This window comes from Colobus angolensis, unplaced genomic scaffold, assembly GCF_000951035.1.
Source record: "Colobus angolensis palliatus isolate OR3802 unplaced genomic scaffold, Cang.pa_1.0 Scaffold31, whole genome shotgun sequence".
In the NCBI taxonomy this organism is placed as follows: domain Eukaryota; kingdom Metazoa; phylum Chordata; class Mammalia; order Primates; family Cercopithecidae; genus Colobus; species Colobus angolensis.
The window spans coordinates 3,782,942-3,802,961 of NW_012116377.1; the positions used below are offsets into that span (position 1 = coordinate 3,782,942).

The 20,020-nt window shown below is 54.4% G+C and overlaps 2 protein-coding genes across 2 annotated transcripts in view; one reads left to right on the forward strand and one right to left on the reverse strand.

Annotated features, from left to right (window-relative positions):
• PLXND1 (plexin D1) overlaps positions 1-5,639 on the forward strand; it is a 51,089-nt gene extending 45,450 nt beyond the window's left edge. Inside the window, exons 30-36 of the mRNA XM_011950690.1 lie at positions 88-122; positions 375-479; positions 1,038-1,204; positions 2,210-2,357; positions 3,614-3,754; positions 4,151-4,225; positions 4,414-5,639. Coding sequence (XP_011806080.1) covers positions 88-122; positions 375-479; positions 1,038-1,204; positions 2,210-2,357; positions 3,614-3,754; positions 4,151-4,225; positions 4,414-4,530 — 788 coding nt within the window. The 3' untranslated portion in view covers positions 4,531-5,639. The remainder of the gene's footprint in view (positions 1-87; positions 123-374; positions 480-1,037; positions 1,205-2,209; positions 2,358-3,613; positions 3,755-4,150; positions 4,226-4,413) is intronic.
• A 3,756-nt stretch (positions 5,640-9,395) lies between these two features.
• LOC105517926 (histone H1oo) lies at positions 9,396-17,902 on the reverse strand. Its single transcript, XM_011950691.1, has 6 exons — positions 17,792-17,902; positions 16,818-16,824; positions 13,195-13,454; positions 11,512-11,875; positions 10,054-10,118; positions 9,396-9,756 (listed from the first exon to the last, which is right to left on the reverse strand). The coding sequence occupies exons 1-6, from the start codon at positions 17,900-17,902 to the stop codon at positions 9,523-9,525; spliced, it is 1,041 nt and encodes a 346-aa protein (XP_011806081.1). The 3' UTR covers positions 9,396-9,522.
• Positions 17,903-20,020: the final 2,118 nt, after the last annotated feature.

Consider the following 20,020-nt stretch of genomic DNA (forward strand, 5'->3'; position numbering starts at 1 on the left):
TCTGTTTCTCTCCCCATCTTTCTGTCTTCATTGCTGTTTCTCTCCCCTCCTCTCCCATGTTTATTTATTGTGTTTTTCCTCTCGCAGTGAAAGACTTGGACACAGAGAAGTATTTCCATTTGGTGAGTGCCCAACCTCGGCCCCGGGGGATCCAGCCCCTCAGTGGGTGTGGCCTTGGCTTTCTGTGGCCCTGGGCCTCTGGGAAAAGTGCTCCTGGCCCTGAGAAAGGCTGGAGGTGGGGGAGTAGGGATGGGGCCCAGAATTCGGAGGGAACCACAACCCTTGTGTGCTAAGAAGTATGGCAGAGCCAGACCTCCCACAGGCAGCCGAGGATGGGGCCTGGTGCAGACACTGACCACTGCCCGGCCTCCCAGGTGCTGCCCACGGACGAGCTGGCAGAGCCCAAGAAGTCTCACCGGCAGAGCCATCGCAAGAAGGTGCTCCCAGAAATCTACCTGACCCGCCTGCTCTCCACCAAGGTGGGTCCGGCTTCAGTCTCCCCTCCATGCAGTGGGTACAAGGCTCCAGCCCCAGCCCCAGAGGGTCATTGCTCAGGGCCAGCTGTGCACACATGGCTGGAAGAGGGGTGTGAGTTCTTCCTGTTTCCCCTGTGGGGCTGGAGGGGCAAGATGCTGAAGGCTTAGGGTCCCACTTGAGGCATTTCTCACAGCCAGGAAAAATGCCTGACAGACACTTCTATGTTAGCCCACGTAACAGGGTACAGCGGAGGCCCAGAGGGGTCAGTGATGTCCCCAAGGCCACGTGGCTCAGTGGCAGCACTGGCACCCCACAGCCCATACTCTGGTGCCTCCAGTTCTCGACTATACGTGCCAGTGCCTTGATTAGTCCTTTCAGCGGCTCTGTGAGGCAAGTTTCAGATGCTCACTGAGGCCGGAGAGGCTCGGTGACCAGCTGATGCCGCGTGGCTTCCTCATTCAGCAGCCTGGGCATTTCAAGCGCTGCAGAGCCACCAAGGGTGCCCACTAGCCCTCTGCACGTGGCCCAGGGCTGACGGCGGCCACCCCACTCCCCCGCAGGGCACGCTGCAGAAGTTTCTGGATGACCTGTTCAAGGCCATTCTGAGTATCCGTGAGGATAAGCCTCCACTTGCTGTCAAGTACTTTTTCGACTTCCTGGAGGAACAGGCTGAGAAGAGGGGAATCTCGGACCCCGACACCCTACACATCTGGAAGACCAACAGGTGGCGGGTGGGGGGCCGTGCGGACTTCACTGTGCCATTGGGGCCCCTGTGGCAGGGGGTTCAGAGTCTAGTCTCTGGCCTCGCCTGCTTGGGCTCAAGCCCTCCTCTGCCATTTCCTAGCTGTGCGTTCTTGGATGAGTGACTTAGCCTCTCTGTGCTTCAGTTTCCCCTCCACTGTAAAATGCGACCCTTGTTAATGGTAGGAATTAACTAGAAGAGTGCCCAGAGAATGGTCTAGGTGTTGCCCTTACTATCATTCTCCCGCACCCCTCTCAGGCGGGTACCTTCACAGATGAGCACACTGAGGCTCATAGAAGCAGTGCCTGCTCAAGACCACACAGCCTGGGACAGTAGAGCCAGGCTCGGCCCTACATTATCTGAATCCCTTACCCAGTTGGTAGCCCTCCTTTGAGGCACCTCTTAGCTTGTCGGGGTCACACATCCCCACAAGAAGTTGCTGGAAACCCAGCCTGACCCTCAGGAAGAATACCACCAGCCCAGGCGCCTCTGTGCAGGTCAGCAGCTTCCCAGAGCTCTGGGGGTGCACATGCCCAGGCTGCTGAGTCACCGGGTGGCCTGAGGTGGGGTTGGGGGTGTTGCTTACCCTCTCTGGCCTCTCGAGGACAAGACCAGAGCTCCAGGCCCTGCCCCCTACAGCCTTGCCACAGCTGCTCTGCTAATGCTGGACTTCCTGCTGCCTGCAAGGGTTCAGGGAGGAGCCAGGGGTGCCCGGGGACTGGCACCTGGTTCTAATGAGAAGCAGGACCTGGCTGGAGGATCAGCAGGGGGTTGGGGATGTAGCTAAGCCCTGCAGCTCCTGCCTTGCTCCAGCAGGAAACCCGGTTCTCAGCCCCACTGCCACCCCAAAGGTTCCCAAAGGTTACGTCTTGTGACAAGGCCCCAACCTCAGGCCCTTGAGGGACAAAGCCAGCTCTCTTCTCCATGACTGTCCCTTGACTGCTTCCTATCCCACCCTACCCTCACTGCCTTTGTCACCCTACCCCACAGCCTTCCTCTCCGGTTCTGGGTGAACATTCTGAAGAACCCCCAGTTTGTCTTTGACATCGACAAGACAGACCACATTGACGCCTGCCTCTCAGTCATCGCACAGGCCTTCATCGATGCCTGCTCCATCTCTGACCTGCAGCTGGGCAAGGTCGGCTATTCCCAGGACCAGGCCAGGCCCATGCACAGGGCCAGAGTGGGGTGCCAACCGTGGGTGGCCTCCTCGACTCTCTGAGGCTGAGCTCAGAGATCTTCCTGGGAGGGGAACCGAAGAGCTCAGGTCTAGGGGATATGGGATGAGTGACTCATTCAGACAGGGAGATACCTAGAATCCAGTACCTTCCATCAGAAACTGTATCGCTGCAGACCGACTGCACCTGCCATGGCTGTGCCTGGCACTGGCTTTGAAAACAGGCCAGAGAACCTGGTGTGGGAAAGCCAGTATGAGCTTGGACAGCCTGCTTAGTCAGGCACAACATCGTCTGAAAACCTGGTCAGGCTCTCGGCAGCAGACCCTAAAAGTCAAAAGCCATTCAAGCAAGCATTCAGTGAAGGAGTGGACAGAGGGGTGACGGGTGGCTAGGAGCTCTTGAGATTCATGTGGTGGGTTGGGGGCACACAAGGCTCTGTCTGGCTTTAGAGGTTGAAGATGAAAGAGGATGGCCTTCCAGGCCGAGGGAACGGCACAGGCAAAGACAGGGAGGCGGGAAAGCACCCGCTTGCTGTGAGTAGGGATGAGATTGTATCATTAGAGCTGGCACTGCAGGATTGTCCAGGTCGTGCGTGGCCCTGCATTTAGCCCGTGCATTTCAGAGACAGACCAGGGGAAAGAGAAAATGCCATCCCTCCACTACTTGTCACGTACTGCCTCTGAAGGCAGGATGCCCGTGACTGACAAAGAACTGGGAGTGTTCTTGGCACTTCTTTCAGGCATTAGGAGCATGTGGTGGGAAATATTCCACTGAGCCAGCACTCAGGCTTCCAGAAATCCTAGACACCAAGACCTATCACCCTGAGAAGGACACATCCTTGTTACGTGGAACGGGCTGCGTGCAGTGAAGAGCTGGCACGGGCTGCGTGCAGTGAAGAGCTGGCACGGGCTGCGTGCAGTGAAGAGCTGGCACGCCCGTGCGCTTTTGCCCCTGAAAGAAGTAGCCCCTCCCTCCCCCCAGATCATTGTCCTAACAATCCTGGGGAAAGTAGGCGGGGCAGACAGAGCACAGCGAGGAGCCCCTGGTCTGGGGCCAGCTGAGTACAGAGACGTTCAGTGACCGGGCAAGACTCTTTGGGCCTCAGGGGCCTGCTAAGGTCACTTACGTGGCAGGAGGGATGAGGGCTCATCCAGAAAACGACCAGATCTGTCCGTCCTTCAGCAGCCATCTAACACCCTCGCTTTTCTCTGCCCAGGATTCACCAACCAACAAGCTCCTCTACGCCAAGGAGATTCCTGAGTACCGGAAGATCGTGCAGCGCTACTACAAGCAGATCCAGGACATGACGCCTCTCAGCGAGCAGGAGATGAATGCCCATCTGGCTGAGGAGTCGAGGGTGCGGCGGCTTGCGGAGAGAGGGGGGGTCCCTGACGAGCTGAGGGATTGGGGGTGGGGGGGCTGGGACTCAGTGCCTCCACTGGAGTAAGGGCAGGGAATGCAGCGGGCATTTCAGAAGTGGCTGTGGCCTCTTGCCGGCCTGCAAATTCGTCACGCATTTTCCCAGCGCTTGAGGCGTGGGGGCAGGAGAGCACCCCCTGGATGGAGAGGAGCTTGGAGGTCAGGGTCCAGGAAGCTGTCTTCATAGGACTTGAGGGGCTTCATCGCTGAACTATGCTGTGGGGGCCATGTGGAGTTAAGTGGGGGGATTTGTGTAAACAGCTGGCTTTGCTGGGGCCTGGCTCAGCTTTGACCGCTGGGCTAACGTCCTCCTCCCCGTCCTGCCTCCTTATAGAAATACCAGAATGAGTTCAATACCAATGTGGCCATGGCAGAGATTTATAAGTACGCCAAGAGGTATCGGCCGCAGGTGAGTGCCCCAGGGTGAGGCATCTGCCCTCGGGGCAGGTGAGCTTCCTACTCAAGTACACACATCTCAGGGTGCTTGCCCCTCACGGACGGATGTCACTTGTGGTAGACATTCAGGGCTGTGTTCTCCCCCATGAACTGAGGCAGGGCCACCCGCCATGGCCCAACTGACTCCACTGCTCCCCTCAGATCATGGCCGCGCTGGAGGCCAACCCCACAGCCCGGAGGACACAACTGCAGCACAAGTTTGAGCAAGTGGTGGCTTTGATGGAGGACAACATCTATGAGTGCTACAGTGAGGCCTGAGACACATGGAGAGCTGGGCAGGCTGCTGCGGGGAGAAACGGACGCCCCTGGGCCTCAACTTGATGTTCTACCGCGTGTCTGTGACTCAGGCTGGAGAATACTGAGCAGAGACGGCTGGGGCGTGGGCAGGAGGAGGGGCTGCTCTGAGCCAGGCAGGGGCGCCCCAGCCCTGACCCCTGGGCACCTCCATCCCCTCCCACCTATCCCCAGATCAGTCTCTGGGACGGGGGCCAAAGAGCTGGTCAGGCTCTCCCGTCTGCCCAGCATGGCCTGCACTGTGCCCACCCACTCGCTTCACAGCCTCCAGCTGGTCCTGCTGCCGAGAGCCCCGCGCATCCAGGCGGCCAAGCACAAAGAAGGGGAGAGGAGGCCACCAGCCTGGAGGCTGCAGCCCAGAAACTCTACCTCATCCACACTGGTGCAGGGAGCCCTCCTTGAACCGACCTTTGATTGGTTTCTGCTTCAACCCCCAAAATGTTATCTCCACTTCCCCCTCACCCAAAGAGGATCCTGGCCACAGACAGTTTCAAGTAGTGTCAGATTTTTGTTGCTTGGGCGGCTGTTGGTAGAGTGGGCAGTGCCCGTGTCATGGGGTGCTCTGTGGGCTCCTCCAGGAGCAGGGAGGGGGGAGGGGAGGGGCGGGGGGCACAGGAGCTGGGAGCTCCGTCTCCAGGGAAAGGAGAGGGGTTAAGACGCACCAAGGCTGTAGCTGGGCTACTTGATCTTGCTGAAAGTGTTTCTAAAGATAGCACCACTTTTTTTTTTTTTTTTTTTAAAAAGCTTTTATATGTTATAAAACGTATCATGCACCAACTGTGAATAGCTGCCGCTTGCGCAGAGGACCCGGGGAGGGGTCCCGAGAGGCTCCCCATGCAACACTGGAAATGACTGTTCCAGAGAGCGGGCAGACCTGGCAGAGCGCCCCGGCGCCTGAGACCACCACCCATTCCACTCCTGCCAGAAGCGACCCTCTATGGCCGATGAGCCATGCAGGCCCCTTGCAGCCAACTCAGCCAGTGTTGGGACTGGCTCAGAGCCCATGGGGGCTGGAGGGGGGCAGTCGGGACTCTGGAATCTTCTTTATAATAAAAGCCTGACAGACAAACCTACTGTGGGCTCCAGCCTTTGTCCTGAGATAGCCAAGCCGAAGAATATGCAGTTTCTTTGCAGTTTCTTTACCAGTTTGTGAGAGAGAGGAAGGAGGGAGCCTGCCATCCCTTCTGTCTCAGCTGCACTCTTGAGGTTTGGGCAGGCACCTGACTGGCTTCTGAGAAGGCAGAGGCCAGATGATGAAACGAGACAGTGCAGGCTGCGTGCATGCTGTGGGCCTGGCCCGGAGCTGCCATTCCTTAAGCTCTGAGGATACCCCGGGACCTCCAGGAAGATTTCACAGCTACTGTGTGTTGCCTGCAACTGGGTGGGCCCTGCTCCTAACCTCATCTCTAACAAGCCCATGAGGAACGTGCTAGCATCCCTACATGACAGACGCAGCAACTGAGGTTCAGCACAGCTGAAGCATTTCTCAAGGTCACACAACCAGGAAGAGACAGAACGAGGACCAGGTCCCACGCTCCTTCCAAGCCAGAGTCTCCACAGTGCTCCCCCAAGTGGGTGGAGAGGCCAAAGGTGACCACCCTGGACAGGGAACTGACACTAACTTGCCCTGAATTTCTCATCAGGCTTAAAAAATACATAGCATTAAGCCCATTTCTCAGACAAGGAAGCAGGCAGTTGAACCCCCAAGCCCAGTTTAACCCTAAACGCTGTTCCCCACAGTACAGGCTGTTCCTCACCCCTGCCCACAAGAACAATGAACCTGATGCAGACATCCCTTTCCAGCCCTGCTGGCTCCTCCCCGACCCCAGGGAAAGATCTCGAGAGCCAGCTCCAAAGGTACAGCAACTCCATTTCATTTCTTGCTTTTGTGAAGGAAAAATAGTTACACATGTACTTATCAAGAGTAAGAACTAGGACAAAAGATTCATAAAATTTAAACAAAATCCCACAGATACCAGTTCTAAAATTAATGAGAACAGAAAAGGGAGGAGAAAAGTAAACAACCTTTTGCTTTAAAAATAGCTTTTTCCTACAGTGGCTTCTGTGTGGAAAGATAGTCTTTATCTTTCACATTTTCTATTCTGAGCATTGATTCCTTCTTATTAAGCAGCAGATTTTCTAATTTAAGTTATCAGCACATTTGATAGCATTTTGAGGGTGAGAGGGGTGGGTGTGATTCTGGAATGAATACAGGGTTCCCAGAGAAATGTAGGAAGCACAAAAAGCGTGAAGAAAATAAAAGCTGCCCTAACCCTTCGTGGCGTGCGTGTCTGAGAACGCCACCTGCATGGGGTGCTTGGACGGGGCGGGGCTGAGGAGTGAACTCAGGATCAGGGTGTGCACACCATTTTGCAACCTGATTTTCCCCCATGCGACAATATGTCAGTAACATCTTTCTATGTCATTAAATATTCCACAGCCTGTCTTAATGTCTGATTAACATTCAGTTCCTCCTTGAAGTTTAGAAATGTATTTGCAAATGGAGGAAATCTCTAGTTTCCAGAGTCGTTTCTCAGCACAGAAGGAACCACCTTCCAAGAACCAGCTATAATCCTTATCTGGGGCTCTGAGGACCTGGCAGCTGTGGGCAGGAGGGAGGCTCTTACCCTTTGAGGGTCATAGGAGGCTGGGGACCCCTGATGTAGCATCCTCAAACTAAACTCCTTTGAAAAGGAAAGAAGCCATTGCAGCTAAGGGAGGTAACTTGCCCAAGGTTTCATGGACGCTAGACACCTCCCACCCCTGCCCCCAGCTCTGGGACATGAGATGCCCACTCATCCCCCCCACACCGCAGTCTGCCTGGAGGTGCCTCCCGCAGCACCGGGTCAAGCCGTGAATGAGGGGCAGGAGCAGACCTCTCCTCAGGAAGCACCAGCCCAACCCCACTCTGCCATCTGCTCTGGGTGCCCCTCTGGGTCCCGCTGGCAGCCACATTACAGACACCCCAGGGAGGCTGTCAGCACATCTAGGCAAAGCCGGGATTCCAAGGGGAGAGGGTGGGGTGGCGGAGCAGGGACAGGAAGGGAGCGGCCGATGCCCCATGCTGAGCAGCCTGCTTCCCTTTGCACCCTGTCTGCCCCCTTCTCAAGTCCTGTGCAGTTTGCTTCTGACTCCCTTTAGTCCACCCCTTCCTTCTCTCTGTCCTCCGTGGCTAGCTGCCACCTCTCATCAGGACCATATCTCGACAGCCTCCTGGCACGTGCCGAGTCCTCACCTCAGGAAATGGTCACCCAGCAGTCACCTAGCTGTCTAGAACCCAAACTGCAGACTCATCAGTGACCCTTCCTACATCCAATCCATCAGCAGAGCCCGTTCACACCATCTTCAACAGCAATCCAGAATCTGCCACTTCTCACCCTCCTTCTGTGAACATGTCCTGGCTGGCCACCACCCCTCATCTGGGTTGTAGCAGGGGCCTCCTCGCAGGCCTGTCTGCCTGCTCACATGCCTGCACAGACTCTGTTGCTTGCTGTCCTCTAATGGTTCCCTATAACAATTAAAATAAAGCCCACGGTGCTTGCCCCAGGCTTACAAGGCCCTGTGTGATCCAGCCGTCATCTACCCTGCAGCCCTTGTTCCGGTGAAAGGAGGGGGATCTGTTTAGAAAGATCTATTGCTGCAGGACACACCACCCCAGTACCTAGTGGCTTAAAATAACAGCAGTCACTTATTTTGCCCACGAATCTGCAATCGGGGCAGGGCTTGGCAGGAAAGGCTTGTCCCTGTTCCACCAGGTTTCTACTGGGGCAGCTCAGTTAGGGCTGGAAGACGCAGTTCCAACACGCTGCATTCAGATGGTGGCACGTGGTACCAGCTGGTCAGAGAGTCCAGCGAGGGCTGAAAATTGGAGTCCTCAGTTCCTCTCCACAAGCTGCTTGGGCTTTCCCATAGAGTGGTGGCCAAGTTCGAAGAGTGAGTACCACAAAACAAAAAGTGTCCCCAAACACAAGAAGTAGAAGCTGCCTTAAGGTGGGACCCAGAAGTTGTCACAGCATCATTCTCACTGAATTCTACTGGTCAAGCATAGAGCCTGGAGTCAAGGGGCAGGGACACAGAGCCTGTCTCTCCGTGTGAGGAGTGCCACGGATGTTTTGAAGGCACCTTGGACCTTGTCGGAGAGACCCCTGTTCTTCCCTTTGTTGGGCTCTAGCCACAGACTCCCCTGCAGCTCCCAGCCTGAGGAGCATGTTCCCACCCCAGGGCCTTTGCATTCACTCTTCCTTCTGCTGAAATGGTACCCCCTCCAGACACAGGTCCTTGCTCAGACAGCCCCTCCAACTCTGTCTAAACAAGCAGCCAGCCCTACCCACCCTGCTGGATGCCCAGCCCTACCTCTTCAGAGCACAGGCGCTGGCTGGGGAGTAGGACACCTGTTGGCTGTCGCAGTGCCTGGCCCAGGAGCACTTGGGAACCAGTGGCTGAAAGGTCTCCCTCTCTTCTCAGCTACTCTAATCCTTCCTTTCCACTGCCAGAGGGTCTTTCTAAACAGATCCCCTCCTTTCATCCCACCCCACAGGTGGCACCCTCTGCCTCATCTGCCTGACAACAGCTACCCATCCTTTAGGATCAAAAGCCACCTCCTCCTGGAAGCCTGATCTCAGGGCCGGGTTACTCTCCCTCCACCAGCCCCTTTGCATCCCGATATCTGATATCTATGCCGCAGCCCCATACAGCACACAGTCTGTATCCCTGAGGCAGGACCTCCTATCAGAGCCCCAGCATTGGCCAGGTAAACAGCAGGTGCTCAGCGGATGTTCATGAAGGACCGAATGGCCAAATCCTTGAACCTCAGCCTCTACCCACACCAGTTGTGAGGAAAAAGAAACAAAAGTCTTTATTGATAAATAGCTTACAATGAAATAAATAGAGCAGTGGTTTGTTGAAGAATAAAAACTAGGGCAGAGGCTCAGTTTCTCTCCACCCCTGCCTTTAGCCCTAAGCTTCAGCCCTCTGGCTGGACACTTTGGATGATGAGGCCTTGATGGGCAGCCCAGCCTTTCTCGGGCCCTTGGGGGCCTCTGTCTTCCTGGACAAGTGTGCAGGTGCCACCTTGGACCCCCTGCCCTTAGCAGGAGCAGCAGTCTTGGTGTTTGGTCCCTGCCCAGCTTTAGGGGCCTTGGCCTTGGCCACCACCTTCTTTTTGGTCGGGGAAGCAGCACCATTCTTGATCTATACGAAAACAAACCGGGAGCAAAGAGACAGCTGGGAAGGGCTGAAATCCCAGCTCAGTGGCTCTGGGTACACAACATCGCCCTTCTAAGCCTTAGTCTCTTATCTGTAAGACAGGGATGGCAACACCCCAGGGTGCCGGGGGAGCAGAGAGAAGGAGGTAGTAGACTGTGCTTTGTAGGAAAAGAAATTGAACCCTATCCCTGGCTGACCCTTCCAGAGGCTGAGTGTGGGATGCCCAAGCTCTGGCCTGTTCAGGGCAGGCAGCCAGGCTGGGAAAGTCATGCAGGCGCCTACCTTGCTGGCCGTGGGTTTTGAACTCTTACTCCCAGTGGTGGTTTTCCTGCAGGCCTCAGCATCTCCTGGAATGTGATGGAGGAGGTTTTGTAGGGGAAGAAGGAGGCACTGCTGGTGGGGCAGGAAGTTTCAGGGACTCTGGAACCCCCATCCCTCCTGGGTCCTAGGTCTTCACTCAGCTATGTGACATGGGGCAAATCATTTAGCCACTCTGAGCCTCAGTGACTAGTTTGAAGACTGGGAATAACAGCATGTCCCTCACAGAGTGGCTGGAGGGTTAGCTGAAGCACTTGCTCTATGCAAAGCGCTAGTGCTCCAAGCCCACCGAAGCCAAAGTCTAACGGGCCTGTCAGCTCGAGCCTTTAATTTGTCTTCCACGTGGCAGCCAGAATACTTTTTTTTCTTTTAAGACAGGGCCTCACTCTGTCACTGTGCTGGAGTGTGGTGGTGCGATCTCAGCTTACTGCAGCCTTGACCTCCCAGGCTCAAGCGAGCCTCCTGCCTCAGCCTCCCAAGTAGCTGGGGCAACAGGTGTGCAACAACACGCCGGCTAATATCTTTATTTTTTGCAGAGATGGGATCCCACTATCTTGCCCAGATTGGCTCTAATTCCTGGGGTCAGCACTCACCTGTGTGACAGAGCAAGAGCCTGTCTCTAAAAGAGACAGAGGAAAAAAAGAATAACTCTAGCCCTAGCTGCTTCCTGTCAGAATCCTTCCACAGCTCCACATCGTCCTCCAGATAAAACCCTGATTCCAGCTGCCCTTCACACCTTCTCCTTGCCAACACTGCAGGTAGACTGAAATACGTACAGTTCCTCAAAAACTCCACCTTCTTGTGTTTTGTTTTGAGAGCGAGTCTCACTCTGTCACCCACGCTGGAGTGCAGTGGTGCGATCTCAACTCACTGTAACATCCGCCTCCTGGGTTTAAGTGATTTTCCTGCCTCAGCCACCCAAGTAGCTGGGATTATAGGTGTACACCACCATGCCTAGCTAATTTTTGTATTTTTAGCAGAGACCAGGTTGTTCACCATGTTGATCAGGTTGGTCTCAAACTCCTGACCTCAAGTGATCCGCCCGCCTCGGCCTCCCAAAGTGTTGGGCTTAAAGGCATAAGCCACCACGCCTGGCCTAAAAATTCCACCTTCTTTATGCCTCCAGGCCTTTGCAAAGGCCCTTCCCCTGCTTGAGACACCTTCCTCCAGGAAGCCTTCCCTGACCCCTGCCTCAAGAATGAGTCACGCTCCTGGTTTCTGCTTCCCCGTTCATAACCCTTGAAATGTCTGCCTCCTTCCCCCAACTAGCTACCATGAGTTCTGTCTCTCCAGGTCAAGCCCAGCACTCAGGGCACATGCACTAGATAAGGAAACCCCCCTCCAGAGCTGGCTCCCCGACCCTACTCCAGTGGCTGTCAAGACCCCCATTCCCACACCACCCCCTAAAAGTCACACAGCTACCTTGGTTGCTCCTGCTGCCTTTGGCCTTTGCCTTCCTGCTGAGCCCGCCGGCACTGGAAGGTTCCCGCATGGCCTTGTCTGGCTTGGGGGGCACCTTCCTAGCCTCTCCCAACTGTGCCCTCGTGTCCTTGGCCACGCCACCTTGCTTGCGAGCCTTCTCTGTGGCTGTGCCTGGCTTGGGAGGAGCCTTCTGCATCTTTGCTGGCCTTTTGGCTGCCTTTTTCACCTTGTCGATGTTGGGAGGGTCCTCCTTGGCCTCGCTTGGTTTCTTGGGGCCCTTCCCCTTGGCCTCACCCACTCTCCTGGGGGCCATTGGGGGGCCCATCTTCCTGGGCTGGATTTTCCTCTTGTGCTTGGGAACTAACTGGAGGAAGACACAGGGTGGGCTGAAAGCAGAGCCTCAGGTGCCTCACGTCCCCCACCCTCCGTAAGACTCCGAATGGGAGGCCTCATTCCAAACGGGGGCTCCACAGGCAGTGAGTGGCGGGGAGAAGGCACGAAGCCACTGTCCTTGGAGGCACTGTCTACTATGATCCTAGGATCTCATGATCTCTCAACCACCCACCCTGCCCCTGCCGCTTTCCCACAGATTGTGCCTCTGGACTCCCCCTCCCTCCCCACCCTGAAGCTCTGCCCTGCCTCATGCCCCATGCCCCCGCCACCTTGCCCCTTGACACTCAGCAGAACATGGACTGAGGTCAGATGGCTCTGGGCTCACAGCTTCATTTGCCCTCCTCCAGCTGTGTACCACAGCCACGTCTTCTCTTCTTTACAGTGGGACCATCACCAAGGGTGTGAGCGGCAGGGGAACGGGAGGGATCCTGGCAAGCTGTTTCTTTCCTGTCCGCTAACCCTCAGGGCTCCCCATCACCAAGACTAGAAACCACCTTCACCCCTCAATTGCCAGCACACCGCATCAGACACCCGACGCCCCTCTGGCTCTTCTCCCTGCCCAGCCGCCTGGTCCTGCTATGACGCGAGTCCAGGCTCTGACCCACGCCCAGGAGTTCTACTAGGGTGAGACTTTCTGTGATCTGTCACCAGGTAACCACAGGGACTGGCTTGGGGTAGGCTGAGAATGTTCCCCAGTGTTCCATGCCAACTGTCACGGCAGCTGCTACGTGCAGGAAGTTGGGCAAGATGCAGGGGGCCCAGCAATGACAAGTCAGGCCCTGGGTCTGGTCCCTGAGGTATTCCTGGTGGCTGATGACAGTCCTGATGCTGGGGTGCAGTTTTGTCCCAGACCTGCCTCAGCTCTGAGTGACCTGGCATGGGTCCCCTCTTGGAGCCTCCTTATGAAGATGAAACTCTCCCCTCTGAAACGCAGGACATGGCTGCTCAGGGAGGTGCCAGCAGGGGGAAAACCCTTTGCTGTGGTGCGGAATTCCAGGAAGGGACTACGTGCCCAGGACCCAGAAGATAGCACAGCTGGCACAGTCCCTGGGATCCCAAACATGCAACAGTTCACCTGTCCTGGACACCAACAGGGCGACTCTTGCAGTGGGAACTCAGAGGGGGCACACTACCTGCCTTCCTGGAGGAGAGGGCATCTCGGCTGAGACTACAGGAGGAACAAGTACAGGGGACCGGAGGGGAAAGGCCTTCCAGGAGAGGCCACAGTGCTAACAGAGGCCAGGACCATTGCTCCAACCCTGGGCTATGCCCTCCCTGAGGGGCGCTTACTTTGAAGCTGCCAGTGGCCCCCCTGGCTTTGGAGTTGAGGGGCCTGGCGAGAAGGCCACGGCGCATGCCAGTGGCCAGCGCCTGCTTCAGCAGGTACTTGAAGCGCAGGACGTCCACTGTTGGGTACTTGTGCAGGATGTAGAGCTTGATAGCCGCCACCGACGTGCCCCGGCGCTGCTCCCCTGCCTGCAGCGCCTCCAGCACCATGCGCAGCACTGGGGGGTGGCGGCGTCCCACTGGGAAGCTGCTGTGGCTCGGGCCTGAGGAGAGATGGCAGGCCATCACCCAGGGCTCAGTGGCAGGCATCAGCTGGCCCGTGGGGGGGTGGGTGAGGGCCCAGCAAGGGTCAGATGCCCCCCTCTCCCCAAGACACTGACCGCTGGCATGGAAGCTCCCAGACAGTCTCCCCTCAAGGCTTATTGAGTGTCTCTCTCTTTTTTTCTTTGAGACACGGTCTCGCTCTGTCCCCAGGCTGGAGTGCAATGGCGTGATCTCAGCTCATTGCAACCTACACGTCCTGGGTCCAAGCAATTCTGCTGCCTCAGCCTCCCAAGTAGCTGGGATTCCAGGTGCATGCCACCATACCTGGCTGATTTTTGTATTTTTAGTAAAGCCGAGGTTTCACCATATTGTCCAGGCTGGTCTTAAACTTCCGACCTCATTATCCACCCGCCTCGGCCTCCCAAAGTGTTGGGATTACAGGCGTGAGCCACCGTGCCCAGCCAAGTCTCTCTTTTTAAAGAACTGAGTATTCCTTTAGAAAAACAAATCTAGGCCAGGCGCGGTGGCTCAAGCCTGTAATCCCAGCACTTTGGGAGGCCGAGACAGGCGGATCACAAGGTCAGGAGATCGAGACCATTGTGGCTAACATGGTGAAACCCCGTCTCTACTAAAAAATACAAAAAAACTAGCTGGTGTGGTGGCGGGCGCCTGTAGTCCCAGCTACTCGGGAGGCTGAGGCAGGAGAATGGCGTGAACCTGGGAGGCGGAGCTTGCAGTGAGCCGAGATCCGGCCACTGCACTCCAGTCTGGGTGACAGAGCGAGACTCCGTCTCAACAAAAGAAAAAAAAGAAAAACAAATCTAAATTGGGTGAAGGGTTTACAGGACCTCCAGGGGCTATGTGCACATTCTCAGAGGCACCCAGACTGAGAGACTCTCCAGGGCGCACAGCGTGGTTTCTTCCACAAATAAGAGGGAAAGAAAAAGTGGGAGAGGCACCCTATGGACTAAAGATCCTTAGGAAACCTCTCAACCAAATGCTCATTCCCAGAGCAGGATTTGAACAATCCAACTGGAAAAAGAAAGGTAACAGATAAATGTGAACACTGGAAGGAAATACTGGATATTAGGGATAATATTGTTTGAGGTGTGCTAATGGTATTACAATTGCTTTTTAAAAGGCTCTTATCTGTTAAAGGTAAATATTATAAAAGATATTTACAGATGAAATGATAAATAAATCCAGCATTTGCTTTGAAATAACCCAGCAGATGAAACAAGAGCGTCCGCAAGCTGATGACTGTTGGAGCTGGGTGATGGGTACAGAGGAAGGGAGTTACAGACCATTTGGTATAGTCTACTTTTGTATCCATTTGAAAGTTTTTTGTTTTGTTTTGTTTTACTGAGACAGGGTCTCAATCTGTCGTGCAGGCTGGAGTGCAGTGCCACAATCATGGCTCACTGCAGCCTTGACCTCCCCGGCTCAAGTGATCCTCTCGCCTCAGCCTCCAAAGCAGCTGGGACCACAGGCACGCCCCACCACGCCTGGCTAATTTTTGTATTATTATTATTATTTGACACAGGGGTCTGACTACATTGCTCAGGTTAGTCTCAAACTCCTGAGTTCAAGCTATCTTCCCACCTCAGTCCCCCAAAGTGCTGGAGTTACAAGCGTGAGCCACCATTCTTGGCCCTGAAAGTTTTCATAATAAAAAGTTCCCAAAAAATTCCACTCTTAGGTATATACCTGAGGGAAATGAAAACACGTGTCCACACAAAAACGTATACATGACTGTTCATAGCAGCGTTCTTCATGTCAGCCCAAAGATGGAAACAGCCCAAACATCCATGATGAATGATCGACAGATGGATGAACAAAATGTGGTCTCTACCCATCCGGTGGAATACTATCCATTCATACAAAGGAATGAAGCCATGGCTACGACATGGAGGAGCCCTAAAAACATGCTAAGTGAGAAAAAGCCAGTCAGAAAAAGCCACATACTGTCTGATTCCATTTATATGAAATGTCCAGAATAAGCAAGTCCATAGATGCAGAAAGCAGATTGGTGGTTGCCAGGGCTGGGGAGTGGGGGTGGAGAGTGACTGCTAATGGGTACTGGTTTTCTTGAAGTGATTAAAATATTCTAAAATTAATTATAGAGATGGATACACAACTGTGAGTATACCAAAAGCCATTATACACTTTAAAGGGTGAATTGTATTGTATGGGAATTATTTCTCAATAAGGTGTTATAAAAAAGTTGCAAATGAAGTAGGATCAAGGGTGGGGGGAAGCATGAGAAGTTGTCAGTCACCATGAAATGCATAAAAGGGATTAAAATGTGAAACCGGATTTAAATGTGGTGACTGGAAATGTTGACTTCTGATCAATCTGCAGAATGTAAAGACTTAAATTCTGGGCAATATCGTGAGACCTCGACTCTACAGAAGTCTTTAAAAATGAGCAGAGTGTGGTGGTGTGTGCCTGTAGGCCTAGCTACTCAGGAGGCTGAAGTGGGAAGATTGCTTGAGCCTGGCAAGTGGAGACTGCAGTGAGCTGAGATCACACCACTGCACTCCAGTCTGGGTAACAAAGAAAGACCCTGTCTCCAAAAAAAAAAAAAAAAAAAGACTTAAAAAATCAATTGGCCACATTAAAAATTTTTTTCAATAGAAAAAACAAACAAACAAACAAAAACTCCTGAAACTCTAGATCTAGAGCAAAATTATAAAGAGACCTAATTCAATTCAACCGCTGTTGGTTCCCAGCCGTGACAAGCCCAGTGTGGGAATATTCATCTGGGGGCCAAAACCGTTGAGTTGGTGTAATCCTGGGTCACTCCCAGTTTCTCAGGAGTTTCATTCTGCCCTCTAGGCCTCAGTCTTCCCATCTCTACAGTGGGGATGGGGGCCTCTGAGGAGGTCTGAGCCCTCCCAGCTGCAGTGCTACAGGGCTTCCCAAGGGTCTTCACTTGGCCTGACCTCAGGAGCAGCTCCAACGCCTCCTCTGCTTCCCCCAGACCATGTCTGTCCCAGAGAGCCACCCCCAAGAGTCCTCCCTCAGGCCTGTCCCCTCTCACCCCAGCCCCTTATTCGGCAGCTATTCCGTGCCTGCCGTGTACCAGGATGTCCAGAACAGAGCTCAGCCCCCCAAACCTGCCCTTCATCTCTCTTCCAGGAATGCCCCACCACCCCCACTGCTCATAGCTACCCAACATCCAAGCAAGAACTGGGGGCATTCTGGGCCCTCTCCTCCCCACCACACCCACTTGAGGCCTCTCCATAGGTTTTTTCTCTCCATATTCCGGCCTCTCCTCTCCAACTTCCCAGCCCCAGCCTCCTCTCCACTGCCTCTTCCCCACCCCATGCATTCTCCTCGCTGCATCTCACACCCCTCACCTCCCTGCTTGAAACTGTCCATGGTTCCCGTTCAATAGAAGAGCTGACCTAACCGAAGACGGCCTTGGAGGCCCTGTGTGATGGGCCCCTCCTCCCACTGCTCCTCCAGCACTGCCCCAGCACTTCCCTCCTTCCCAGAAGGAAGATGCAGCTTCCAAGACAAGCTGCTGGCACGCTGGCCTCTAGGCCTTAGCCCATGCCGTTTCCTTTACCTGGGATGCCTTTCTCCTCCTGGCCATGCAGGCTGCTCTCACTCATCCTTCAAGGCTCAAAATCCACCTTGGTTTGGATACCTCTGACTTCTGACTTCCCAGTTAACTCTGCCCTTCTTCTTCTTGGCACCGGGACCCCCTCTCTATCTTCCTCAGTGTCTTGGCAAATAGAACACTTCCCCTGGCTGAGGCACACCCATCCTTCAGGGTCATCTCTTCTGGGAAGCCTTCCCTGACGTCCCAGAGTGGGTTAGGGGACTCCTCTGGGCTCCCCCAGCTCTGGATGACCACCACTGAAGCACACACCACATTAGCAAACAGCACCTAGCCACGGACTGGGCTTCCCCATCAGACCGGGAGTTCCTCGAGGGAGTGAATTGGGCCTGGTTTGCCTCGGTGGACCCTCATGTCCAGATAAACCCTGAGGAGTTTCTTGGTTGAAAATTGGAATGCCTAGCCCTGCATGAAATGTTCCCGCCCCAGTCCCTCCAACTAGCTGCCGCTGCAGTCCGGCTATGGGCTACGGGCTCCAGCAGGAAATGGGCTCCAGCTGGGAGGCCCTGTGGCTCTTCCCGGAGCTTGGCCGGCCCCAGCCCCCAGCCCCTACCTGGCCTTGCTACCTGTAGATCAGCTCTTCAGCCAAAAGGCAGTTGAGCTCAGCAGCTGGGTGCTGGGTGGGTGCTGGGGCCAGGCTGGGAAAGGACGAGGAGTGGTTGTGGAGCGTCAAGGGCAACCCAAGGAGTAGGCTTGCTGGGATGAGGCAGGGGTTGCCTCCTCTTGCTCACCGGGCTTTTCAGATTCAGTAGACTTGGATGATCCTGCTGTGGAAGTCGAGGAGGGTGAGATGTCGCTGGTGACACTCCCAGGAGCCATGAGACCAACAGGTGCAGCCGGCAGACCCCTCACCCGGGTGTGAGGCTGCCGGGCCTGCCCGCTAGGCTTATATACCAGCAGCCCACCCACCCCCCGCCCCCCCCACCACTCCAATCAGCAGTGATTGGGCTGGGAGCACTCCAAGCTGCTGACTGGGGCTGTAGGTGTGGGATGGGGCACAGCAGCCTGCCTTCTGTAGGGAGCCCCAGCTGGACTACCCACTCCTGTGTAAGGTTGGGGGCATCGCTTGACTTCTCTGGGTCTCAGTCCCCATGGTACAATGATGGGAGCTGAGATGCTTGATCTCTCCTGTGCCCTCTGCCCACCAGGGGCTGGAGATGCTGATGAGGAATTGGGGTCACCTGTGTTGTCAGGAAGGCCGCGGAGGCGGCCCTCGAATCTTACCAGGTGAGCAATGGGCTGCCCCACACCACTGCTGGCCTCAGTTTCTGAAAAAGTAGCAGTTGGAGGCAGCTCAACTAGGGGGAGGCAGAGCACATCCCCCTAGATCAGAGTAGCCCCTTCTGAGGCCAGTCAGGCTATGGGCTGCAGTCCGGCTATGGGCTACGGGCTCCAGCAGGAAATGGGCTCCAGCTGGGAGGCCCTGTGGCTCTTCCCGGAGCTTGGCCAGCCCCAGCCCCCAGCCCCTACCTGGCCTTGCTACCTGTAGATCAGCTCTCCTGTGCCCTCCTTTGGTTTTGTTTTTAAAGAAATAATATGGGAGGATGCTTAGCAAAAATCTTCATAGATAAGGACAACATCCACTGGGACAATGGACAAAGAAAGTAAACAGGCAATTCACCAGCCTAAAGGCTGAGGAACAGGAACAGGAAAATGGACACTCAGCCTCCTTGGCATTTGAGAAAATTCAAATTGAAACAATGGTGAAATACTACTTTTTCCCATCAAATTGACAAAAGAAAAAAAAAATTCCGAGCGAACACCCAAGGCCTGGCTAAATCACACCCTTTCTGTAGAATATTCTCTAGCCATCTAAAATGAGAAGGTAGGCTGGTGCAGGGACTCATGCCTGTAATCCTAGCACTTTGGGAGGCTGAGGTGGGCGGATCACCTGAGGTCAGGAGTTTGAGACCAGCCTGGCCAACATGGTGAAACTTCATCTCTACTAAAAATACAAAATTAGCTGGGTGTGGTGGTGTGCACCTGTAGTCCCAGCCACTTGGGAGGCTGAGGCAGGAGAATCACTTGAACCTGGGAGCTGGAGACTGCAATGAGCCAGGATTGAGCCATTGCACTCCAGCCTAGGCAACAAGAGCAAAACTGTGTCTCAAAAATAAATAAATAAAAATAAAATAAAATGACAAGGTGGATTAAAACAAGGATGAGGGGCCAGATGTGGTGGCTCATACCTGTAATCCCAGAACTTCGGGAGGCTGAGGCAGGAGGCACGCTTGCGCCCAGGAGTTCAAGACCAGCCTAGGCAAAAAAGTGAAATCCTGTCTCTACAAAAAATACAAAAAAATTAGCTGGGCATGGTGGTGTGCACCTGTAGTCCCAGCTACCTGGGAGGCTGAGGCAGGAGGATTGATTGAGCCTGGGAGGTCAAGGCTGCAGGGAACTGTTGATCACACCCCTGCACTCCAGCCTGGGCTACAGAGTAACACCTTGTCAGAAAAAAAAAAAAAAAGGAAAGAAAGAAAAGGGAAAAGAAAGGAAAACAAACAAGGATGAGGCTGTATTTCACACTCAGCAAAATGACAAAGATGTAAGTGTCTATCAATACTGAGTGACCAGGATTCAAAGAAAGTATGGCTGCTGGGGGTGGGGAGTGAGTTAGTGGTAGCCGCCTTAGAAAGCAATCCAGCAATGTTTCATACAACTAAGGAGGGACTCACTCCACAACCCACCCATTCCACTCTAGGTGTAGATCTGAGACAAATGTACACACTTACATGCAAAGATGTTCATTTCAATCGTTGCAGAAATTCAGAACAACATAAATGCCCATCAGGTGGAGAGTAGACAAGTAAATTGTGGCCTATTCTCACAGTGGAATAGTATGCAGTAGTGAAAAGGAGTGAACCAGAATGTATCGGAGAGTATGCCCCAGCTACTGAGAAGACAAAACGTGTGTGTGTGTGTGTGTGTGTGTGTGTG